This window comes from Gossypium hirsutum, chromosome A10 (assembly GCF_007990345.1).
Source record: "Gossypium hirsutum isolate 1008001.06 chromosome A10, Gossypium_hirsutum_v2.1, whole genome shotgun sequence".
NCBI lineage: Eukaryota > Viridiplantae > Streptophyta > Magnoliopsida > Malvales > Malvaceae > Gossypium > Gossypium hirsutum.
In genome coordinates this window covers 76,899,211-76,921,457 of record NC_053433.1, presented here as the reverse complement: position 1 = coordinate 76,921,457, position 22,247 = coordinate 76,899,211, and the positions used below count along the sequence as shown (strand labels likewise).

The 22,247-nt window shown below is 30.6% G+C and overlaps 1 protein-coding gene and 1 long non-coding RNA gene across 4 annotated transcripts; both read left to right on the top strand.

The window, feature by feature from the left end:
• Positions 1 to 2,499: 2,499 nt before the first annotated feature.
• LOC107903770 (uncharacterized) lies at positions 2,500 to 3,475 on the top strand. The gene is made up of 2 exons (XR_001685953.2): positions 2,500 to 2,899; positions 3,194 to 3,475. It is a non-coding gene; the product is annotated as an uncharacterized lncRNA (long non-coding RNA).
• A 1,242-nt stretch (positions 3,476 to 4,717) lies between these two features.
• Positions 4,718 to 13,919, top strand: LOC107903771 (2-isopropylmalate synthase 2, chloroplastic). 3 transcript variants are annotated; one of them, XM_016829924.2, is made up of 12 exons: positions 4,718 to 5,703; positions 6,363 to 6,576; positions 6,659 to 6,739; positions 7,334 to 7,426; positions 7,519 to 7,605; positions 9,009 to 9,109; positions 9,941 to 9,974; positions 10,055 to 10,129; positions 11,182 to 11,265; positions 12,052 to 12,186; positions 13,277 to 13,422; positions 13,523 to 13,919. In XM_016829924.2, exons 1-12 carry the CDS (start codon positions 5,003 to 5,005, stop codon positions 13,653 to 13,655), a joined length of 1,884 nt encoding a protein of 627 aa, XP_016685413.2. In that variant the 5' UTR covers positions 4,718 to 5,002; the 3' UTR covers positions 13,656 to 13,919. The 3 variants fall into 3 exon arrangements, 2 of the variants coding, with proteins under 2 accessions (XP_016685413.2, XP_040935138.1); XR_005903530.1 differs by lacking the exons at positions 13,277 to 13,422; positions 13,523 to 13,919 and adding an exon at positions 12,613 to 12,706 and having other exon boundaries at positions 12,052 to 12,524; XM_041079204.1 differs by lacking the exons at positions 13,277 to 13,422; positions 13,523 to 13,919 and adding an exon at positions 12,958 to 13,132.
• Positions 13,920 to 22,247: the final 8,328 nt, after the last annotated feature.

The window sequence follows — 22,247 nt, the reverse complement described above, 5'->3', positions numbered from 1 at the left end:
CCGAAGGGATCTTCGATTGTTTTGAGAAAATGAAAAAGCGCAGCCCAGCACGATAGGGCTCGATTCTCAAATCGCCAAACACTGAACATCGCCTTCGTTTTGAAAGGTTTTTAATAAACATGAATGAAAACCTAAAGGAATATTCGATTGTTCTGAACAAACGAGGAATCACAACCCAGCACGATAGGGCATGATTCCCGAATTTTCGAACACCGAGTATTACCTTTATTTTAAAGGATTTTTAGAAGACCTGAGGGATATTTGATTATTTTAAACAAATGGGAAATTGTGACCCAACACGTTAGGGCACGATTCCACAAATTGCCAAATATCGCATATCGCCTTCGTTTTAGGGATTTTAATAGACATGAATGAAATTTTGAAGTGACATTCGATTATTTCGAGCAAACGCGAAATTGCAACCCAACACGTTAGGGCACGCTTCCGCGAATTGCCAAACATCAAACCTCGTCTTCGTTTTAAAGAATTTTTGAAAGGCATGAGTGAAATTTTGAAGGGATATTCGATTATTTTGAGCAAACGCGAAATTGCAACCCAATACGTTAGGGCACTATTCCGTGAATTGCCAAATATTGAATCTCGTCTTCGTTGTAAAGAATTTTTAAAAGAATACTTGTAAAACTAGCTTAAAACGCATTAATTTGATTTGAAATAAAACGAAATTAATCCTAAAATTTAGATTTTGTAAAACCACATTTCATAAACCAAGTGGAAAATGATGATATGAGGTAATAGGCACATACGAGATACAATCAATTAGCAAACAAACAATTAAATATGGCTAACCTAAAAAAATGCAACATGATTACAATAATGCATGGAGAATAATAATACGATGACGAAGATGATAATATAACAATCACACAAGCAAAACAATACATACGATAATGTACATAGCATGGTATAGAATAACTAATGCAAGATATAGGAACAACATAGCAATGGGAAGCCAATGTGCTATAAAACGGTTTCAAAATGATAACGAATAAATGGACCCGTATATATGGGTTGACAAATTTGCATAAAAACTAGGGATATATAACCATAGAAATAGATATTATAAAATAAAAGTTCGAATCAAATTGCATATAAAATATTTTAAACACGAATTCACTTAAAAGCTGACAAAGTATATGATAATATATATGATACAAAAGAATAATAAAGATGCACAAGATGGATTTATAAAACATATGTACATGTAAACTTACTGTCAAAGATCATAAGATTAATAATAATATATATGAAAACTTTAAGTTAGTCTAAAAATTATATACACACCCTTTTGTAAAAAGATATAAATGTAGTGTCGAGAAATACTCAAAAAATAGTAATTTCAAAGTTACAAAGATGACGTTTCTAAAAAATAATTTCATATATATATATATATAAAGAAGATATTTAATAAATCATAAAGCAAGAAATATTTTATTTTAAATAAGAAAATTTATTAAAGTAATAAGTGTGTTAATATATATATATATAGATTTAAAAACAAATACCTGGAAAATAACATAGGTATGATAATATGTATAGGGCTAAATTAGTTTTATTATATATTATATACATAATATATTTAAAAACATACTTATATATAAGGAGAATTACATATATAAAATGCATGGATTTAGTAACATATATATATAGATTAAATATGAGTATCGATAAATAAGTATATATGTATGATAATAATTTAAAAGATGTATTATGCAAGACTATATAGCAAAATGCAAGAATAAATTTGGAAGGAATTATAGATATAAAATAATATAAAATTAATAATATATACATGAAATAAAATTAAATTTAATACGAGATATATACATATATAGACTAAAAAACATATTCATATGTACGAACTATTTTTTTTTTCAATGAAATATCTATTAAAAAAAACAATCACACACATATAAAAGGAAAATACTTTCAATAACGCATACATCATGAAGTTTTTTATTATTTTTTTTATGACAACAATACATAATAAAACATGTTATATATATATAGTTTAAGAACATGTACGAGAAGATTCGAAAGAGAATATGTATATATAAGGCAACATGGAATTGATAATATGTATAAAATAAGAAACTAAATTAATCATGAAGTTCATAAGTATAATAGTATATGAGAATATTCAAATGAAGTATTTATATAAAAATATTGTAAAATAATATGATAATAAAGTAATGAAATCATCATGAAAGTTTAAAAAGTATGCATGCACATGTATATAAAAGAGATTAAAGTGAATTTACAAGGGTAATGAGCTGTACAAATCAATGAGATCTAATGAAAAATTCAATCAAAATAAATGGGCTAATTTATAAATAAAATAATCAAAAAGAATGACCAAAGTGCGGAGCGCGCAACTATGTAAGGACCTAGACTGGAAATTATCCAATTCCCAAAACGCAGTGTTTAGGCGCGGATTAAATCGCACTTATGTATGAATTTATGGGGCGAATTTAGAAAGAACGAAAATAATACAAAATGGCTGATTGAAATGTCGCACAAAAGAGGAAGGACCTATGCTGAAAATACCCCCTCACCGCGGAAATGCGCGGATCCCAGGGTCAAAGGATTAGGTCGGGTCAAATAGGCTTATGCACCGCCATTTTGAGGCCGTGTGGACAAAGCCTTCAACGACGTCGTTCCCACGCGCATATAAAACCCCCATTTTATCAGACTTTCAATGCTCCGAACCCTAACCCCTTTTATTAGCCGCACTTCAAATCTCTCCCTCGAAAACACCAGTCCGCCGCAAGGTGCGGCGTCCAGCGCTCGGGACTTCGGAGCACGGTCTATTTTAGCCTCAGATTCCCCTTCTAACTCCGATTTCGACGAAGCGGAAGGGTACCGATGGCCTAGTAACGAGGTGAGTCTCTTATTTTATTTTTCTTTTGATTTAAATACAACAAAAGGGAAGAAAATCGAAGGGAGTAGATAAAAAAAACGTAATGATTTCAGAGGTTCAAAGCAGAAAATCACCTTGCTCTGTTTTTGTTCTCTATTGCTTCTGTATGCGTAAATGCGCGTAAAAAAGGAACCCCCTACAATATAAAATCATCGGCTTTATAGCCGAATGTTCAAAAAAGAAATAAAAAATACAATTTTGTTCTTTTTCGTATTGGCCATTGTTGCTGTTGTCGTTTTGTCCATTTCTTTGCAGGTACAAGTGCGTGGTGTGTGTACGAGGGCGTGTGCTGGCGTACGGGGTGTGGGCGTGGCGCCAGGAGGAGTGTGCGACGCTGGGGGTTGCTGGTGATTAGGGTTGCGGCGCAAGGGAGACAGGGGGTGATTTAGGGTTTGTCTTGGTTTAATGTTCTGGGCCTATTGGGCCATGTAAATTTGGGTTAAGTTCAAATTGGATCTTGGGTCATGGTTTAGTTATTGGGTCTGTAATAGGACATTAACTGAATGGACATTTATTTAATTATTGGGCTTTTTACTATTTGGTTTGAGGCTAATGGGCCGGGCGAATTTGGCTTACTACATATAGAAATGTAAAAAAATTATAAAATTTTATAAAGTTGTAAGAAAAATATACAAAATGTAAAGAAATATATTTTTTGTAAATTTTTTTTATAAAAATTATCATACCAAAAGAAACATTTTATAATTTTTTTTATAAATTTTATTGATTTGTATTTTTTATCATTTTTCACCATACGTTATGATGTGTTGTGACACGTGATGACTTTAATTGAAAAAACTAGGGGTTGTTTATTTTTTTATGATTTTTATAAAATTTTACAATTTTTTTATTTTTTACAATTTTTATAAAAAAATCTAATTTTTAATAAATTTTAAAATTTTTATTAAAATTTAATAATTTTTCTAAAATTTATTATTTGTTATTTTTTCTCTAATTTTTATTAAGAGCAGGGGCTTAATTATTTTTTGAAAAAATTTAAGGGTATTTTTGATGCATTTTGAAAGTTCAATTATCCAATTGAGTAAAAAAAAGCATGGGCTTAATTTTTTTTTTTGAAGAAGTTTGAGAGTCTTTTTAATACATTTTAAATGTTTAAGTGCTCAATTGAGTATAAAAAAAAGAGGGGCTTAATTGTTTTTGTACAAAAATTTTGAGGGTTTTTTACGCCCTCAAACCTCTTATATATGATTAAGTCAATTGATTTAAAGTATAAAAATTGAGGATTAAAATTATTATCATACCAATTAAAAATCATTTAAAAAGTGTAGTTTATACGATAGTTTGAAGCGATAAAAATTGAGAATCAAAACTCCGATGAAGGCCAAGAACTACTGGGGGAAATTGTGGTTAGATTATAATTTAAGTTGATTTTTTTAATATTTTTAATTGAACTTGAAGGTTTTTATTTTTTAATTTCATCTAATGTATTAGGTGTAAAAATTTTAATCTCTAAAACTACGTAGTTTTAGGCACGTCAATAAAAAGAAATTTTACGAGACACTAACACCGTTATTTTTTCTTAATAAATGACTTGAAATTGAAATGATAATTTGGAAGGGTTATTATTATATTATTATTAAATGAATGAATATATTATTAAAAAAGTTTAAAATGAAGATTTAGTATTTAAAAAATAATAAAAAAACAATAAATTTTAAATTTTAATAAAATAATAAAGATAGAGGCGGCTGGCGGGCAAAAGACATCTGTATTCATCACCTTAAAAACCCAGTCATAATGAACCTTTATAATTGATTAAATTATTCACTTAATAAAGAGAAAAGCCTTGAATTTGAAAGTGGCTTGTTATGGAAAGAGTGGGTCCCAGGCTTAACAAATTTTTGATCCTTTTTAAGACTCTCTCTATCTTGTTCAAAAGAAAAATTCTGCCCTATCTCTTATCACCCTCGGTGCTGACGGCGCCTCCACTCTCATTTCCCTCCCAACCAAACTGAGGAAAGACAAATTCACAACCAACACACTGTCCATATAAACCCAAACTCTTCCTCTTCCTCTGTAATTCTCTGTACCTTCTCTCCTTCCATGGCTTCCTCCATCTTAATTTCCTCCAAGTTCTCTCCCTTTCATTTTCCATCTCCCAAATCCTCCCTTTTCCTTCCTTCTCCCACTTCCCTCCACTTCCCTTCTTCCAACCCACCCCATTTCCCTTGTTTTCCTTCCAAATCATTACCCAAGGCCAAGTCTCTTCTCATTTCCTCTTCTTTAGCCCCTACTCCCCCCACTCCCCTCCGCCGTCCTCTTTATATTCCCAACCATATTCCAGACCCCAACTACGTGCGCATCTTCGACACCACTCTCCGCGATGGCGAACAATCTCCTGGCGCCACCTTGACTTCCAAGGAGAAGCTTGATATTGCTCGTCAGCTAGCCAAGCTTGGCGTCGATATAATAGAAGCTGGGTTTCCCGCTGCTTCCAAGGACGATTTTGAAGCTGTTACGGCCATTGCTAAAGAGGTTGGAAATGCGGAGGATGAGAATGGGTATGTGCCTGTCGTTTGTGGACTCTCTAGGTGTAATGAGAACGATATTAAGGCCGCTTGGGAGGCGGTTAAGTACGCCAAACGGCCCAGGATTCATACGTTTATCGCTACCAGTGGCATCCATTTGGAGTATAAGTTAAGGAAGAGTAAAGAGGAGGTTTTGGATATCGCTAGAAGTATGGTTCGGTTTGCAAGGAGTTTGGGTTGTAATGATGTCGAGTTTAGCCCCGAAGACGCCGGCAGGTTCTAGTTTTTATCTCTCTCTCTCTTTTTCTTCCTATGATATGTTCGTGAAATGGTTGTTCAAGGATAAGATTATATTCCATTGTTCTCTATATTTTTATTGGAGAAATGAAATAACAGAAAGAGGAAGATTAAATTTTAAAATCAAAATAAGCAGTAGAAGTTTAAATACGGATAAAGATAATCTATTGTTTAATTTATGTATATTTCTTTTCTGTATTGAATTGAAGCCTTTTTTTTTTTGGTGAAAGATATGTGCTTGGTCATAAAAATCGCTGCAATAGGGGAGCATGCATGTTATTGTAGAAATGGGCGTTAAAAAAAGTTTGTTTTGTAGAACTGACCATTTATGTATTTGTATTGTGCTTGTATATTTTGTCTGGTAATTATGGTATTTTATATTTATATAAATTTTGATATGTTAATAATTTGTACTATCTAGATTCTAAGACATTCTTCTATTAATGTTGTCTTGTGTTTTTTTTTTTTCCTTTTTCTGCTTTGTGTAATCGAGTTGTGTTTAAGATTGCCAGAGGCATTTTGCAGTAGTATCAGTGTATGCATCTCCTATATGCTACTATTGAAATAAATAAATGAAAAAGGGTAGATTTTTTTCCCTCTTGCTTACATGATATTGTTGTTCCATTGGATCCAACCAGATCTGACAGAGAGTTTTTATATGAGATTTTGGGTGAAGTGATCAAGGCTGGAGCGACAACTCTCAACATACCTGATACTGTCGGCATAACTATGCCTAGCGAGTTTGGCCAATTAATTGCTGATATAAAGGCCAATACCCCTGGAATTGAGAATGTTATTATTTCAACACACTGCCAAAACGATCTTGGGCTTTCTACTGCCAACACACTAGCGGTATAGTGCTGGTTTACTTTGTTAATTAATCCACAGTGAGGTATACTTGGGCAGTATTTACATCTTTGCTGCATGAATTCAGGGAGCTTGTGCAGGTGCAAGGCAGGTGGAAGTAACAATCAATGGCATTGGAGAGAGAGCTGGAAATGCTTCATTGGAGGAGGTGAGCTTTTGCTTTATGCAATATTATAATGATTGTGAATTTGGGATTTCAGTTACGCAGAAGTAGATGGGAAAAAGCCTGGTTTTCTTTAGCACAGTATGATGTTCTTGGACATTTAAGGTGAATAATTCATGATCTTGAGTCTGTACAACCTAAGACCTCCTGTTGTCAATCAAATCTGCTTTAGATGGAGACACATTGCACTGAAATTCAATTGACAAGGGCTCATTGCATGATCATGTGCTTCTATATATGAGATATGAAAATTATTTTACATTAATCCACTTCATTTTTTGTCTGCAGAGATAGAGAGGGGGAACGGGGTCTTGACAATGAGGGTGCTTATGCATCCATCTGATAACTTTTGTCTTTCTAGTTTTGCAGTCTGCCTATGTTAAGCATTTAAATTTTGTAAATAAAAGTCTTTTAGCTGTCAATTTCTTTATTCTTGTGTTGTGGCGACTTAAGAAAAATTATTTTGGTTGCAATTGTTGAAGGTTTTTCCCTAGTTGGACAGTTTTTGTAAATTGTAAGATTACCTATGTCTTGTTTTACTGTTTTGATTCCGTTGGGCTGCTACTTTTGTTTATGCAGGTTGTGATGGCAATAAAATGTCGTGGTGAGCATGTATTAGGAGGTCTTTATACTGGAATCAATACTCAACACATTGTGATGTCAAGCAAAATGGTATTCTTTTGTGAACTTTGCTTCAATTAGTTGGCCTTACTTTTGATTGAATTAGCTCTGGGAGTTATTGTTGACTTAATATGGTTTTTTAGGTAGAGGACTACACGGGGTTACACATACAACCTCATAAGGCTATTGTCGGAGCGAATGCTTTTGCTCATGAAAGTGGTATCCACCAGGTTGGTTTTTCCAACATTTGATTGCATATATGTTGTGAACCACTGAACCTCTGAATGTTTTCTGTTAATTGGTGAAGCTTTCTTTATGGCTGATCTCATTGATTAATTTTTGGAATTGTATTTACCATTGTAGTTGAAAATTAATAGAATGCACTAACATGTGTTGTGATTTTGTCCATCTGTAAATTTTGCTACTGTGGATACAGCTTTGTTGTTTAATCTTAAGAAAACTAAAGTTATATTCGCTTTTGCCTTCCATTAAGAGTTTGCATGAAGTTTAGATGCATGGTAGAAATTAATAATGGAATCTGTACATCTTTTCTTTTATTATTATTTAAAATGCTTGAGGGTGTAGCTCGCTAGTAGCTATCTCTTGCTCTGGGGAAACAATGTTAGCTGAGGAGCATGTTTGAGCTTGTAGTCTATTTATTGTTTGGGCAGAATTTAGTGGGGCAAACTGAGGATTAAATATAGAACTCTTTGAGGACCATTCTTACAAGATTGGAGTTTGATGCTGTTTACCAAAGCCCTTGTTCAGCCAGAGTGCTTAGAAATTAAGTTGCTAATTTTAGATGATAATATTAAGTCATGCATGTGTAATGATATCTATACGTGTTTGAAGTTGCAGGTGGGTGGCTAGATTCTGTAATCTTTCCATTGTTTGGCCCTTTATTAGCATTTTTATTTGATCTGTCAATTCCTTTCTTGTGTTGCTTTTTCTCCAGTTATGCTTGTGTATATGTATATGCATATATGCAAATATGAGGATGTTGTTGACCGTGGAGCATTAATCTCATGTTATCGTTGCGTGAGTGAAACAATGATGACAAGAGATAGTAATACACAAGTATTTTCTAGCATAATTCTGACTGCAAGTCTTAAAAAAATGCGATGATAGCATAAATGGGACCACAATTTTATTATTCTAGTCAAGGTTATCCTTAGAAAGTAGTATCCATTTATGCTAACATGGCAATTTCAAATGCTGCCCTCACCATAATTTGATGGACCACCAATTGATGTGGTAGGAACGTAACACTTTCTCCTAGCTAACTTTTTTTTACGAGGATTACTAATGTGCTTTTTAAGTTTGCTTGAATGTGTTTTACTGGTTTCCCTTCTGTTTTCTTTGTGTTTTCTTCATTTCTCCTCTTAAGTGAATATTTACAATATTAGTCGATAACACTTTTGATACGTTTAGCTACAATGGTGATTTCTTCTACAAATCAGGCTTGCTCAGTGAAATTGTTGACAATTATTGATGGTGTAATTAAGACCCAACTCCATCAAACTCACTTTTAATTCCAAACTAATTGTGTTGGTTACAAGAATCTAAATATGTATGCTTACTAAAAGTTAAAAGCAATAAGAAATATAATCCATATTTGCTTTCTGTTCTATAGGATGGAATGCTTAAGCACAAAGGTACTTATGAAATTATTTCGCCTGAAGATATTGGGCTTGAACGGTCTAATGAAGCTGGTATTGTCCTAGGAAAACTTAGGTGGGTATTTCATCTTTCAAAATTTTTCCTCCATTTTTGTGGTAATATATATATTTCCGTTTGATATGTTTTAAATAGTGTTTAAAGCGATGTAGATGGATCATAGTGATATTTTTAGAGCAGAACATTCTATATGTGGTTTAGGAGTTGATTTTCAATGTTGGATGTGATGTCACAACAAATCTGACAGAAATGGTTGAGGACTTAACATATTTACATATTTTTTTGAATATATCTTATACCAATCTTGATAAGTATATTTTCAACTTTATTTGAGGATAGTGGAATCCCTACAGTAGTTGGGGTGATCTTTTAATAGGTTTTTTCCTTGGCTTTTTTCTTGTTCATATGAAAAAAAAGTGATCATTCACATTTATTAAGTTAGTCAAATGAGGTTATTAATATCACCTGAGTTGCTAGGCAGAAGAAGTATTTCGGCCTGGTACAATAGGTTGTATCTTATTAGTATATTGGATAAATATATTGAACTTTACCTAATATTCTTGAATAGCTCGGCAAGTTATAAAAAATATTTGATTTTTGAAGCATAAAGGGTCACTCCATTTGTTAGATTTCTGCTAAGTTTCTGTGTGTCAAATACAGACTTCTTTCTCTCCCGACCAAAAAAGAGTTGTCAGTTTCTTTTGCGAGATTGATTCCATCTTCCAATATTTAATACTACTTTAATTTATGCAGTTCTGTTGTTATATTTATGACATTCATGTTGTTGGTATCTTCCTATTCTTTTCTTTTTTTTTTTTACGATTTCATTTGTTACAAAACTCATGATTTCTCTCTTAATTCTTTTTATTCTGCAAATATATGGTAAAGTGGACGGCATGCTTTAAAAGACCGATTGAAAGAGGTATGGTGCTATTTAGCATGTTACATGTAATTACCTCTCTTTTCTTCATCTAAGCACCTAGTTCTTGTTGTTTATCTCAGCTTGGTTATGAGCTTGACGATGAACAGCTGGGCAACATATTCTGGCGCTTCAAAGCAGTAGCTGAACAAAAGAAGGTGACCAAAATTCTCTACTGATTTCCCGGATTTCTTTTCCTGTAATCTCATCATTCAGGCAACTATTTATAACATTCCAAACTGAATGAATTGTGTTTTAAAAATGAGATGTCTTCAACTGTGGAATTCTCCTTTCCAATGATAATATCTAAGAAAATGAAAATTGAGGAGAGGTTGTACATAGAGAACAAGTCTGTATAAAAATTTCCCTTGGCATAACAACAATAGAGTAATGGATTTTACCTTTTGACTGTTTTTCTAGTTCTCGATACCTTTTCAGTAATTTTGAAAAACTGGTTTTCTAGTCTCAGCAACTAAACTACTTATCTGTATGGAATGAAAAAACGATTGGGATACAATACTGAGACAGGAAATAGATAATGCTTTTATTGTTAAATGTATTTTTTCTTTTTCTTGTTTACTATATGCTGGGGCAGTCATAAGCTCCATTTTCGTTGTTGAATGTAATTTTAACTCAATAAACACCAATCTTTCTCAATCGATCATGGAATTATTACATGGTTAACCTTTTAATTTAATGGTTAAAGATATGATGTTGGTTTGAGAAATTGTCTGTGGGCTTAGAGAATGACGACATAGGGGTTGCTGGCAGGTGATTTGTTGCAAGATTTTCTGGGTATCCCTGGTTTAAGGATTCTTGTTATCAGGGATGGCTTAGCAAATAGTTAGTGACTGATGTAGGTGGATTTGTGATTCACATAATTGAAAATATATTTTCAAGATCATATAGTGATTATGAAAAGGTAGTGGAAAGTAACAGTCTTTGTTGGTTATGAATGCTTGTATCAAATTTTGTTGGTTATGGCATTTTTAGTCAGTTTGTTTTAGCTGAGTTATATTCTTTTGTACTATATTTTGATCTTAAAAGGCAACACTAACTGTTGTTCTAAAGCGATGCTAAAAATGCATGATTTCTGTTGTTTGGAAGTTTTGTTTATTTTAGCTGGAGTGTGTTCTTCTTTGCTATATTTTGATCTTAAAAGGCAACACTAACTGTTGTTCTATACATGTTTTATTTACTGGTGTTCCAGAGAGTCATTGATGCTGATCTAATAGCCTTGGTTTCGGATGAAGTTTTTCAACCTGAAGTTGTTTGGAAGCTTCATGATCTGCAGGTAACAAGAGATAGTTGAACCATAGTAACAGGAATGTGACATGGATGTCCAAAAGGTTTTTCATGGTACAGTGGACGTACGCTTCTCTAATTCTATTTGGATTGCAATATTATATGAAGCATTTTTGGGGTTGTATTACTTTAAACTCTATATATTTTTTGCTTTTGGTTTAATTTGAATAATATAGAGATAAGTGTATATGTAGTTTATAGTCGGTAATAGACATGATTATAAGAAAATGCATTATATTTAGATTGGTTGCTTTCAGTTTACTTAATTTTCCTCTAATGAGAGAAAAATTATGGTATATTTTGTAGTAATTTTTCCTCATTCCCTAAACGACGTGTTTATTTACTTACCAGTGAAAAATCGAGAATAAAGCTCCGCAATTTATAAGCTTGATTAAACCCCGATAAAAAATTTATGAACTTCATGAAGCCCCAATAACAATTCAAAATTCAAAATAATGGCTTTAATTCATGTTCTCTTAACCTCCAGCTGTTCTGCCTCACTGTTCGCACCCCATGTTAGAAGTTTCCAGATTCTTCTGTTTTCTTTTTATTTTTGATTGGTCACATTCTTTTCCTATCAGATCCTCTTTTTCTTTCTTCCTATTTCACCTATCAATTTAGGTCCATGGTTTTGGTGATCCACATTTGCACCAAAGTGATCCAGGATGTAAAATAGCCATGATCTGTGATATACAATTTGGATTTCAGTTCTTGTATAGCAGCAGTCCCATCATCTTATGTGAACTTAATTTTTAATGGAAAACATTAAATGCAGGTTACTTGTGGAACTCTTGGTCTTTCTACTGCCACAGTTAAACTCATTGGTGCTGATGGCGAGGAACATGTTGCATGCTCAGTTGGAACTGGGCCAGTAGATTCAGCTTATAAAGCTATTGATCTCATTACAAAGGTTTGATACTGAAGATTAGAAGTTTTCCTTTGTTTTCTAGAATTTTCTGTTGGGTATGGGATAAAATATGATGCACGATTCAGTGGTAGGGTTATTAAGAAATTGTCGGAGTTCTTGATTTTATTATCATGAATGTCCTTTTGGGATTTATTTTTTCTTTATAGGGTTTCATTGGCTCCAACTATGGAGCCATTTAGTTCATAATTTTCAGTTTCGAATATTGAACCTCAGTGTGGTCTATTCATCATTTAGTGAACTTTCTTTCCTTTTCATTCACTCCCTTCTTCTCTTCATGTGCCTATGTTACTCAAGCTCTTGTGTGCGAGTGTTGGATACAGGTACGTGTATGTTCAACTTTTTCTATATTTGTGCGATCTTTAGAAGGTCATGTACTCATATATACGTCCAAAAATGTGCCACATACAGATGGTTCAACAAAAATGAAGAGCCGGAGCAACATTGTGTCGTGTTACCTGAATTTAGTAGCTGAGAATATGGCTTGTATTTATTTGATTAGTCGGTCAGTAGACATGTTTTATCCAAACTTATCTTGTCGTGCTTGCCATAAAAATAAAAGCTCCTTACCTGCTAGTAGAAACCTGTGGTTCATCACTAGGACTTATAGGTTGTAACCTATAGTCAATAAAATTTTTGTTAGAATTTAAAGTTTCCTAATTGACTATCTTCTGTTTTCTTTGTACGCCGTTCCCCTTTCCGCCTTGTGTGAAAATATTATTTGAACTTGAAGTTTATTTCAATTGGTTCGTACAGCCACTAGTAAGGAATGGCATCCAGGAGATCTGGAATTCGAATTCCAACATCCATAATCTCAGGCTGCAGGCTCTTTGGTACCATTCTGAGTATTCTTTGGTGAATGGTTTCCCCTGTCCATAATGGTGTTCTGTGGCATTTATTATCTAAGGAGGGATTCAAGTTGAGGACAATAGTTAATAATTCTGCCCTTTGTTTTTCTGGGTTTCCACCATGCACTCCATCTTCCCAACCCTTCTCGGTGTTTGAGTGCTTCTTTCTTCTTTTTTTGCTGATATTTTTTGGTAGTACTTAAAGCTTTTTTTCCTTCATTTTGCAGGAACCAGTTACACTTCTTGAGTACTCCATGAATGCCGTTACAGAAGGCATTGATGCTATAGCCACCACCCGCGTTCTAATTCGTGCTGAGAAAAGCCGCATATCAACTAATATTTTGACCGGTGAAATTGTTCAGCGAACATTCAGGTATGTTTTCTTCATATTCTTGTTTCCATTTGACATGTGTACTTCTTCCACTTCCACCTCTGAAATTCAGTGCATAAAATTGATCTCCTTTTTGTGCTAGTGGAAATGGGGCAGGAATGGATATCGTTGTTTCCAGTGTCAAGGCTTATATTGGTGCATTAAATAAGATGTTGGGTTTCAAGGAACAATATCAGACAAAAACTTCGATAGAACGAACCCCGGTTTCTGCTTAAGGCGGGTATCGATCCCGTACGTGCATGCATCATGTCAGTTTTGTGAATACATGTGCTCTCCTTTTAGTGACAATGCTTTGAAAGGTACTTGTGTATACAAGTTTCATAAACAGATATGTTTGTTTTTTTTGCTACATCATAGACAGAAATGTCAAGTAAAGACAATGTTGGTTTTTTGTTATTTCTTGTGAATTTGTAGTAAGAAGTTGTCAAAACTTAGTGAAGCGTCAGTTGTTATATTAAAGACAAACAAGTTTCTTTGGACCTAGGTTTCTTGATCATGGAATAAGAAACTCAATTGTGAATAAAAAATGGGTGGTTGGATCTTAAATAGTTTTTATATATATTTTTTCTATAAAGGACCAAATTTTGGAATTGGAGTGAGCAAAACAATGATGCTTCTGTACTAAAAATTAATTGAGGTATCAGTTTGAAGAATAGCATTGAATCGATTAAATTGGGAATCAATATGCCGATTGAATTGGGTTTTTCTATTATTTTTTATTTTTAATAATTTTTTATTGAATTGATTGAACTAGTTGAATTGGTTGAACTAGCCAAGTGGCGGCCTAACCGATTCAATCATTAATTCGGTTTTGAAAGTATTGAGCAGAACTCAGTTCGATTAAAAGAATCGAAAAAAGCCTAAATCTCAAGTTAATTGAATCGAGCTACTAAATTTTTTGAATCAACTTCAATAAATAATTAGATTTTTTGAATTCAAGTCCAGTTAAATTTTATAACTTAAATAATTTTAATTACTCAAATAATAAATTAATATAAAGGCCTCTTAAATTTTTGCCAATTTTAAAAATAAAAAAACTGACTTCTCTCATAAAAATTATAAACTATTTCAAAATAATTTTAAAAAATCAAAATATGTATAAAAATTCCACTATCATATGAACGCCAATGTTACCCAAAAAAAAGTACCACTAAATAAATTTGAAGTATAGAATTCTTCTAAACATGACTCTAGCAAACTATTTTTTTTTTCATCACCAAGTAAATGTTTACTAAAATATTTTTTTTAATATAAGGTGTTTTTTTCTTTTTTTAAAATCAGAGTGTTCACTCTTGGTAGCAATGATTAATTTTCTTGTTGTAAGTGCTCTTCAAAGAAGTAAACAATTAGTCATGAAATGTGCTACATTCCCATGCAATAATCTCTATAGTATCTTTATAGTACCATGATTAGAATTTGATGATGTGACATTGGCAACCAATTATACAATGATATGTAATAGCTTCATATCATGACACGAGGCAAACCCTAATAAAAAATTATAATATTATAAATTTATAAATATATATAATTAATTCTCAAGAATGAATTTGGGCGTTCGTTTGTTCATATTTATTCTCGAAGTGAAATAATTTTTATATATAATTTTAAGGGTAAACTATAAAAATGTTTACTCAACTATTAACATATTTCTGTTTTGGTTAGTTACCGTTAAAATGATAATGAAAATAATGACGGGATATTTTTTAACTGGTATGATAACCTATAAGTCTTCAATACTTACTTATTCTATCAATTTAATCCTAATTCTAAATAATTCAATAAATTTAACAATTTACAAATCCTATCGAGTTTATTCTTAAACACATATAATTACTATATAATTTGAAAAAGTACAAAATACAAAATTATTATATATTGTATAATAGATGGAGGCAGTTATGAATCTTTCACTTTGTAAGCTTGGTATTATAGATCATGATTGATTTTGGTTCTAAGTTTAAAAGAGTTCAACTTTTCTTGACGTTTCCTGGGAAAATAAATAACGGCTAAAACAAAGGCTTGATAGGAAGAAGACACTTTTATCTAGAAAATGCAGTTTTTTAAATAACAAAGTGCAATGTGTTATAATTGATGTTAAATTTTAACAGTTGTAAATGTCAATCTTCATTGCCTTATAGCTTTGAAATGTTGGGTACTATTCTATCCTTCTATTCTTACCCTAAATTTTAGTTTTCTATACAGTGTATTTGATTAGATGAAAAAGTTAAAAAGGATGAGAAGGGGAAAGAAAGAAAAAATGGAAATAAAATAAATTTTGAGTGTGTTTGATTGAAAAGAAAAATGAAATGAAAGGAAAAAAAAATAGAGATTATCATTTTTCATCTTGATGCATAAATATCAATCCTTTTAAATTGAAATGATGAGAAGAGAGAAAATAAGAAATTTTCATTCAATTTTTCTTTTTTTCTTTTCATTTTTCTATCCTTTTTACCAAACGACTCATCTTTTTAATTTTCTATCCCTTCAATTTTTCATTCCTTCAATTTTCTTTCATCATTGGATGTGGTGGAGCAGTATTGCAAATCATCTGGCTTACAAGCCATTAGTTCAAAGTCTCATTGATGATGGGTTGAAACTTAACAAGAAGCATGACATCCGTTGGCACAAAACATTTGTTCTATATGTTGGTAGGATACTCAAAATGGAACATCTGGTTGAGGAGATTCTTGATGGAGTAGGAAACCTTTTGAATCTTCCTTTTCAAACTTCATATTATACTCTCATTCAAATAAATACATAAATTTCATATACCATTAATAAATAATAATACGATACATTATCATTAAACAAAATAAAAACAATAAAATAAATTCTAATAACTTTATTTAAACATAATTAAATTATAATAAATCAATATTCTGTAAAATGATGTCATGGGTTTGCCATATATGAGTTTCAATAAATATTATATAATATTTTATTTTATACATTTTCAAAATATATATTAATTATATTTATTTTTATGATAATTATATGTGTTTAAGGATAAAATTGATAGAATTTGTAAATCAGAGGGTTACATTTTTTGAATTATTTATAATTAGAATTAAATTGATAGGATGTATAAGTATTAAAAACTTAATTTGTTATTATACCAGTTTAAAAAAGGCCACATCATTATTTTTGTTGCCATTTTAGCGGTGAATAACCAAAAAAAAAGAATAGTAACATGAGTGCCTAACTTGATTTTCTTATAGTTAAATGATCAAAATAGAAACGTGCCAATAATTAGTTGACGATTTGTATAATTTACCTTATTTTAAAAAAAAATAGATTATATAGTTTACATATTTTTAATTAAAAATAATAATATAAAACCAGATTTTTATTATAAATAAATAAAATTATTAAAACAAGCACTTTCAGATTGAATATGAATAAATTGATGTCCAAGTTAATCTACTTCTAGACAACCATTTGTCTTAGTTCTTTTTTTATATGAAAAAATTTTAATAAATTTATATATTTTTTAAATTTTAAATTTTTTTAATTTTAAAGTGATAATATAAAAAGCTAATATTTTATATAAAAAAAATTTCTTAAAAAAAGTTTAGAATGAATGCACGCAATTAATTGTCCATGTTCATTCTCAACTTAAAATAAATTTTATATATTTTTTTATAAATTTATAAGTTTATATATTTTAAAAAATATATTTTTACCAGGACTTTCAATGTGTTATGATGTGAGATTGTTTACTTAATTAACCTAATATATATATTTATAAAAATAATTTTGTTTGAAAAACTATGATAAAAATGACTTAAAATCTACAGTGTCAAGCAGTGCCGACTATCTCATCACCACCCTCCATCATTCCCTAATCATGCCATAATAATTTCCCTGTACAATAAAAATGATATTTGAAATACCTTCAAAAAATATGGGTATTCTACGATTTAAAAAGAAAAAGATAAAAATAGTATTTTAATAGGTGTCGTATTGAAGTGGTCGGCACCAGTTAAAAAAATGATTGAGGAGGAAGAGAGCTACACTTCGATTGTGTCAATTAGCTCGAAAGATGTCAACAATGACTGACTGCATAGTGGAGTGAAGGAGTTGGCTAGGGCAAATTGAGAAGAAAGAAGAGGAGTAAAGAATGAAAAAGAAAAAAGAAAAAAGAAACCAAAACTCATCTGTAACCATTATTGAGGAATAGTTATTAATGATAAATCAATAAAAGAAAAAAATAGTGAAAGCTGCCTTAAATACAATAATAATTAATTAACAATTATTTAAGACAAATCAATAAAGAAAAAGAAATATTTTTAATTTAATAGTCAAATTTAAAAAAATCATTGAATGTATGTACCTTTGAGATTAAAAAAATATAAAAATATTACTAAAACACAAATAAAAATATTATTAGTAAAAAAATTAAAAGTTAAAAAGTTAATAAATTTAGTCATTTTTATATTAATGCCTACAGTAACAAAAGAAAATGAAAGTGAAAGTAAATACAAGGTACCGAGAATATACGCAAACTAAAAATATATATTAGTTTCCATAAAACATAACAAAAATTGAAAGTAAAAATAGGGAAATATATTTTAAAAATCAAGAAATTGAGATAATATCGTTAAAAATGATGTTATATAGTTTTTTTTAGAGTTTTTTAAAATTAATATATCTAGTTATCTTCAACATAAATTAAAATATATTTTTAAAAATTTAATCAAATAATTAAAAATAAAATTCTAAACAAGAGTACATATATGCCTAAATATATTAAATATAATCAAATAAATTTTAAAATTTTCTATTGAAATAGATAATATTTACATGGACTGATGAAATATGTTTAAATATATTAAATATATCTATTTAAAGTTATTTATTGCTTTTCAAATAATAAAGTAAATAGGGTCCCAATTAGAGGTGTGCATGGGCCGGGCTACCCAACCCTGCCCGAAGGCCCGCCCGAAAAATGGGAGAGTTTGGGTAAAAATATAGGCCCGAAATATGGGTTTGGGCACAAAAATGAAACCCGTTTAGAAAATGAGCCGGGCTCGGGTAAAATTTTTTGGCCCGGGCCCGGCTCGGCTCGGCCCGTCCCGAATTATATAATAAATATTTTTTTTTTATTTTTAATTATATTTTAATTTTAATATAATTAATTTTTATTATATTTTTCAAATTGTGTATTGTTTTAAGAATTATTTTAATATATTTTTTATTTGTTTCTTGTTTTAATATTTTTTTAAATGTATTTGATTATTTAATATATTTTAAATTTTTTTATTTAATAAAATAAGTTAAAAATTTTTAATATGGGCCGGGCCGGGCCGGGCTTGGGCTTCACAATTTTATTTGGGGCTGGGCTTGGACAAATTTTTAGGCCCATATTTCGGGCCGGGCCGGGTCCAGGCCTAGAAAACGGGCCTAAAATTTTTTGTGAACCCGACCCGGCCCGGCCCATGCACACCTCTAGTCCCAATGTTATTTTTTTGGTTTCTATAACAGTTTTCTTTTTTTATTGAGCTTTTATTTCCTATCCTCCTTCTCTCTTCAATCATGGTTACAGATTGTTTTTAGCTTTTTCTTTTTTTATTCTTTACTTCTCTTTATTCTTCTCACTGCCTTCACTCCACTAGGCAATCATCCATCACCAACCTCTATCAAGCCAACTGATACAATCGGAGTTCAACTCTCTTCCTCCTCAATCCATTTTTTTTATTTTGAACCGATACCGGCCACTTCAACACCAACACCAAAAAACAAAAGATCATTTTTTTAAAGTTCTGAACTGGTGCTGGCCACTTCAACATCGACACCCAAAAATGCAAAAAATCATTTTTTTTTTAACTTTGAAGTGGTATCGGTCACTTCAACACTGTCACCAAAAAAATAAAAAATTATTTTTATAAAAATATTAGTTTTTTCCTTTTTATTTTTAAATTGTAGAACAACTACATATATATTTTTTAAGGTATTCAAAAAAGTACATATGGGTGCCGACTATTATAGTGCCGGCACCAAAAAAATATCATTTTTTATTGGACGGGACAATCATTAAGGCATGATTAGGGAATGATGGAGGGTGGTGCCAACAGTGAGATGGCCAGCACCGCCCGACACTATAGATTTCAAATTATTTCCATCATAGTTTTTCAAACAAGGTCATTTTTATAAATATTTATTTATTTTAGGTTAGTTAGGTTAAATAGCCTATTACTGGTTACCAGTGCTACTTTGTCAAATTCTAATGACATTACTTTAGAGGTACTAAAGTGTGTGATGAAATCCAAGTTCAGTACAAAAAAATATATTTAAGTACCAACTACTTACAAGTAATCAAATTCAAGGGGAAAATATATATTAACCCTACTAAAAATCCATAATTGAGTTAGTGTCACAAGTGAATCGGTCATTAACTCAATTATAAAATTACTAAAAAGTCATTCATTTCACAAAATGAATTATTATAAGAATGCTTTTTTTTTATAAAATCAATAAAAAAATTCATATGGTAAGACTTGCATTTAGACCATTATAATTTTTAGACCTTTAGTTTATCATTTCAACCAAAGACTTATTTGATTCTTACGTAAATATTTTTCATTCACATTTAAATTGTGCTATAATCTAATTTATCTTATGGTCTTGTAACTTGTCTGTGTCATTTCATATTTAATTATTTAAATAATATTTTTGTACCATATTTTAGTGTTATGGATCATAGATCAAAACCTGCGACGATTGCGCAAAAAGCGTTTCATGGAGGTCAATTGATGAAATAAGGTTCAATTTATCCTATTTGAACTCACCTGACTCATGAAACATATGGAGAAACCTAATGAAATACTCCAGTAAAACTAAAGTTACCAGTGTAAATAGTGCAATTCTTAAAGTGATAAGATTGTTTATAGTTTAAATCTCTTAGGATTCTCAATTGTAGATAGGCTCTAATCCTGACCGTCGATCTAACTCAATATGTACCGTTGGTTTTGGGAGAGCTCAACTATAAATAGAGACCTCCCACTTCATTTGTAATGATTCCATTCATAGTTGTGAATGTATTTGAGAACATTTAATTAAAAACATTTGGTTTTCACTCTTTCGTTTCGAGTTTGCTTCCGCTTTGTTTCAATGACTTAGAGAAATTCTACAAAAATTCTCATTTTGCGAGAGTAAAGCTGACTTAGGCAGATTTGAAGTAAAGAAATCGCCTAAGGTTGCGCGGTTTGGCAGATTAAAATTCTAACCCTGTGACATTGACAATAATAACAACGTCAACCGAGCTATTACTCAATTGACAAAATTAAAGGAAATTTTGGTTCAAATGAAAAAGTTAAAAATATAAAGATCACATAGTTATAGGTTTCACCATGTATGAGCTTTTTAGTAATTTTATATATATATAAAATCTTATAATAATACAATTTAATTTGTAAAAAAAATAATTATAATCATTACCGGTTGAATTAATGTTCAATTGGCTCTTGGACCTTAGGAGTTTAATACATAGTATAGACTAAACTTAATTCACAAATAGATATCTAAATTATGTTATTTTTCACATCTTGATAATTTTTTTTTGATCACACGTGATATTGAAATTACTTTTTTTTTTCTTCAAGTTGGTTACTCATTAATCAAACCGTTAAATTTATTTATTTTTTTAAAAAACCTTAACCTATAAATTTGTACTTAAAGAATTTTTTTTCTAAGTTGGTACGTAAACTCTTTCTTGATTACAAGTGGCACCTTAACTGTTCTTCCGTTAACCATTTTACACCAAAATATTATATCCATTAAAAAAAATTAGCCAATAATAGATTGTCTTGTCATTATAACTTTTAAAAATATTTTTTTGATTCTTTTTTATTTTATTTTACATTATTTCTCTCTTTATTTTTTCTATTTTATTTTTTCCTCTTTTATAATATTTGACAATGCCAACAATGTTTGAAATTGGTCCTCTCGAGATTGAGACGCTGGTGATTAATTCTTTTTTCAAACTTCACCGCCTACTTGCTTAGCATGATGGGATCAAAAAAGTTATTTCATCAATCAAAACCAGTGTTTTTAGAACCAAACTGGATCGATCAGTTGGTAATTTTTTTTAATTAGTTCGAAGATAAAGATTAAATCATTGGCTGACGAACCAAAACAAATCAGCTAAACTGAGCTAAAAAAATCGGTAGAACCAATAAAAATTAGTCCTCTCTATTTTTTTTTAATTTTTTTGAATTTTTAATATTTTAAAGGCAAATACAGAAAATAATATAATTTTTTGCTACATGGTAATTTTTAATTGGTTATCTTTTAAAAAAAAATAAGCTTAATGGTTTGACTAACGACAAATGTACCAACTTGGGAAAAAAATAGTTTAGGTACCATTTATGACAAAAAAAATGTTTAGGTACCAAAATGAGAACAATGACATAGTTTAGGTATCAATTAATGGGTTAAGCCTTATTAAAAAAAATAGACTTGCTGATTTGACTAGCGGTGATACTAACTTAGAAAAAAATAGTTTAGGTACCATTTCTAAAAAAAAAAAGAAAAAAAATACTTAGGAGTAATTGAGTATAATTTAAGTACCAATATATGAGTTAATCCTATAGACTACTATCTATACTATTAATAAAATCCATAATTGAGTTAGTGTCATAGGTTATTCAGGTCACTAACTCGATTAAAAAATTATGAAAATGTTCTTCTATAATTAAAATAAGTTATATTATTTGAAGATATTTTAATTTTTCATTTTAACAAAAAAAATGTATACAACAAGATTTTAACTCACACTAATTAGATTAATAATTGTAATACATTTT

Excerpts from the sequence above, each read along its gene's own strand:
- LOC107903771 (XM_016829924.2), top strand. The coding sequence starts at position 5,003 with ATGGCTTCCTCCATCTTAATTTCCTCCAAGTTCTCTCCCTTTCATTTT. Across the intron at positions 7,606-9,008 it reads ATGAAAGTGGTATCCACCAG|GATGGAATGCTTAAGCACAA; the intron begins GTTGGTTTTTCC and ends TCTGTTCTATAG. Across the intron at positions 10,130-11,181 it reads CAGTAGCTGAACAAAAGAAG|AGAGTCATTGATGCTGATCT; the intron begins GTGACCAAAATT and ends CTGGTGTTCCAG.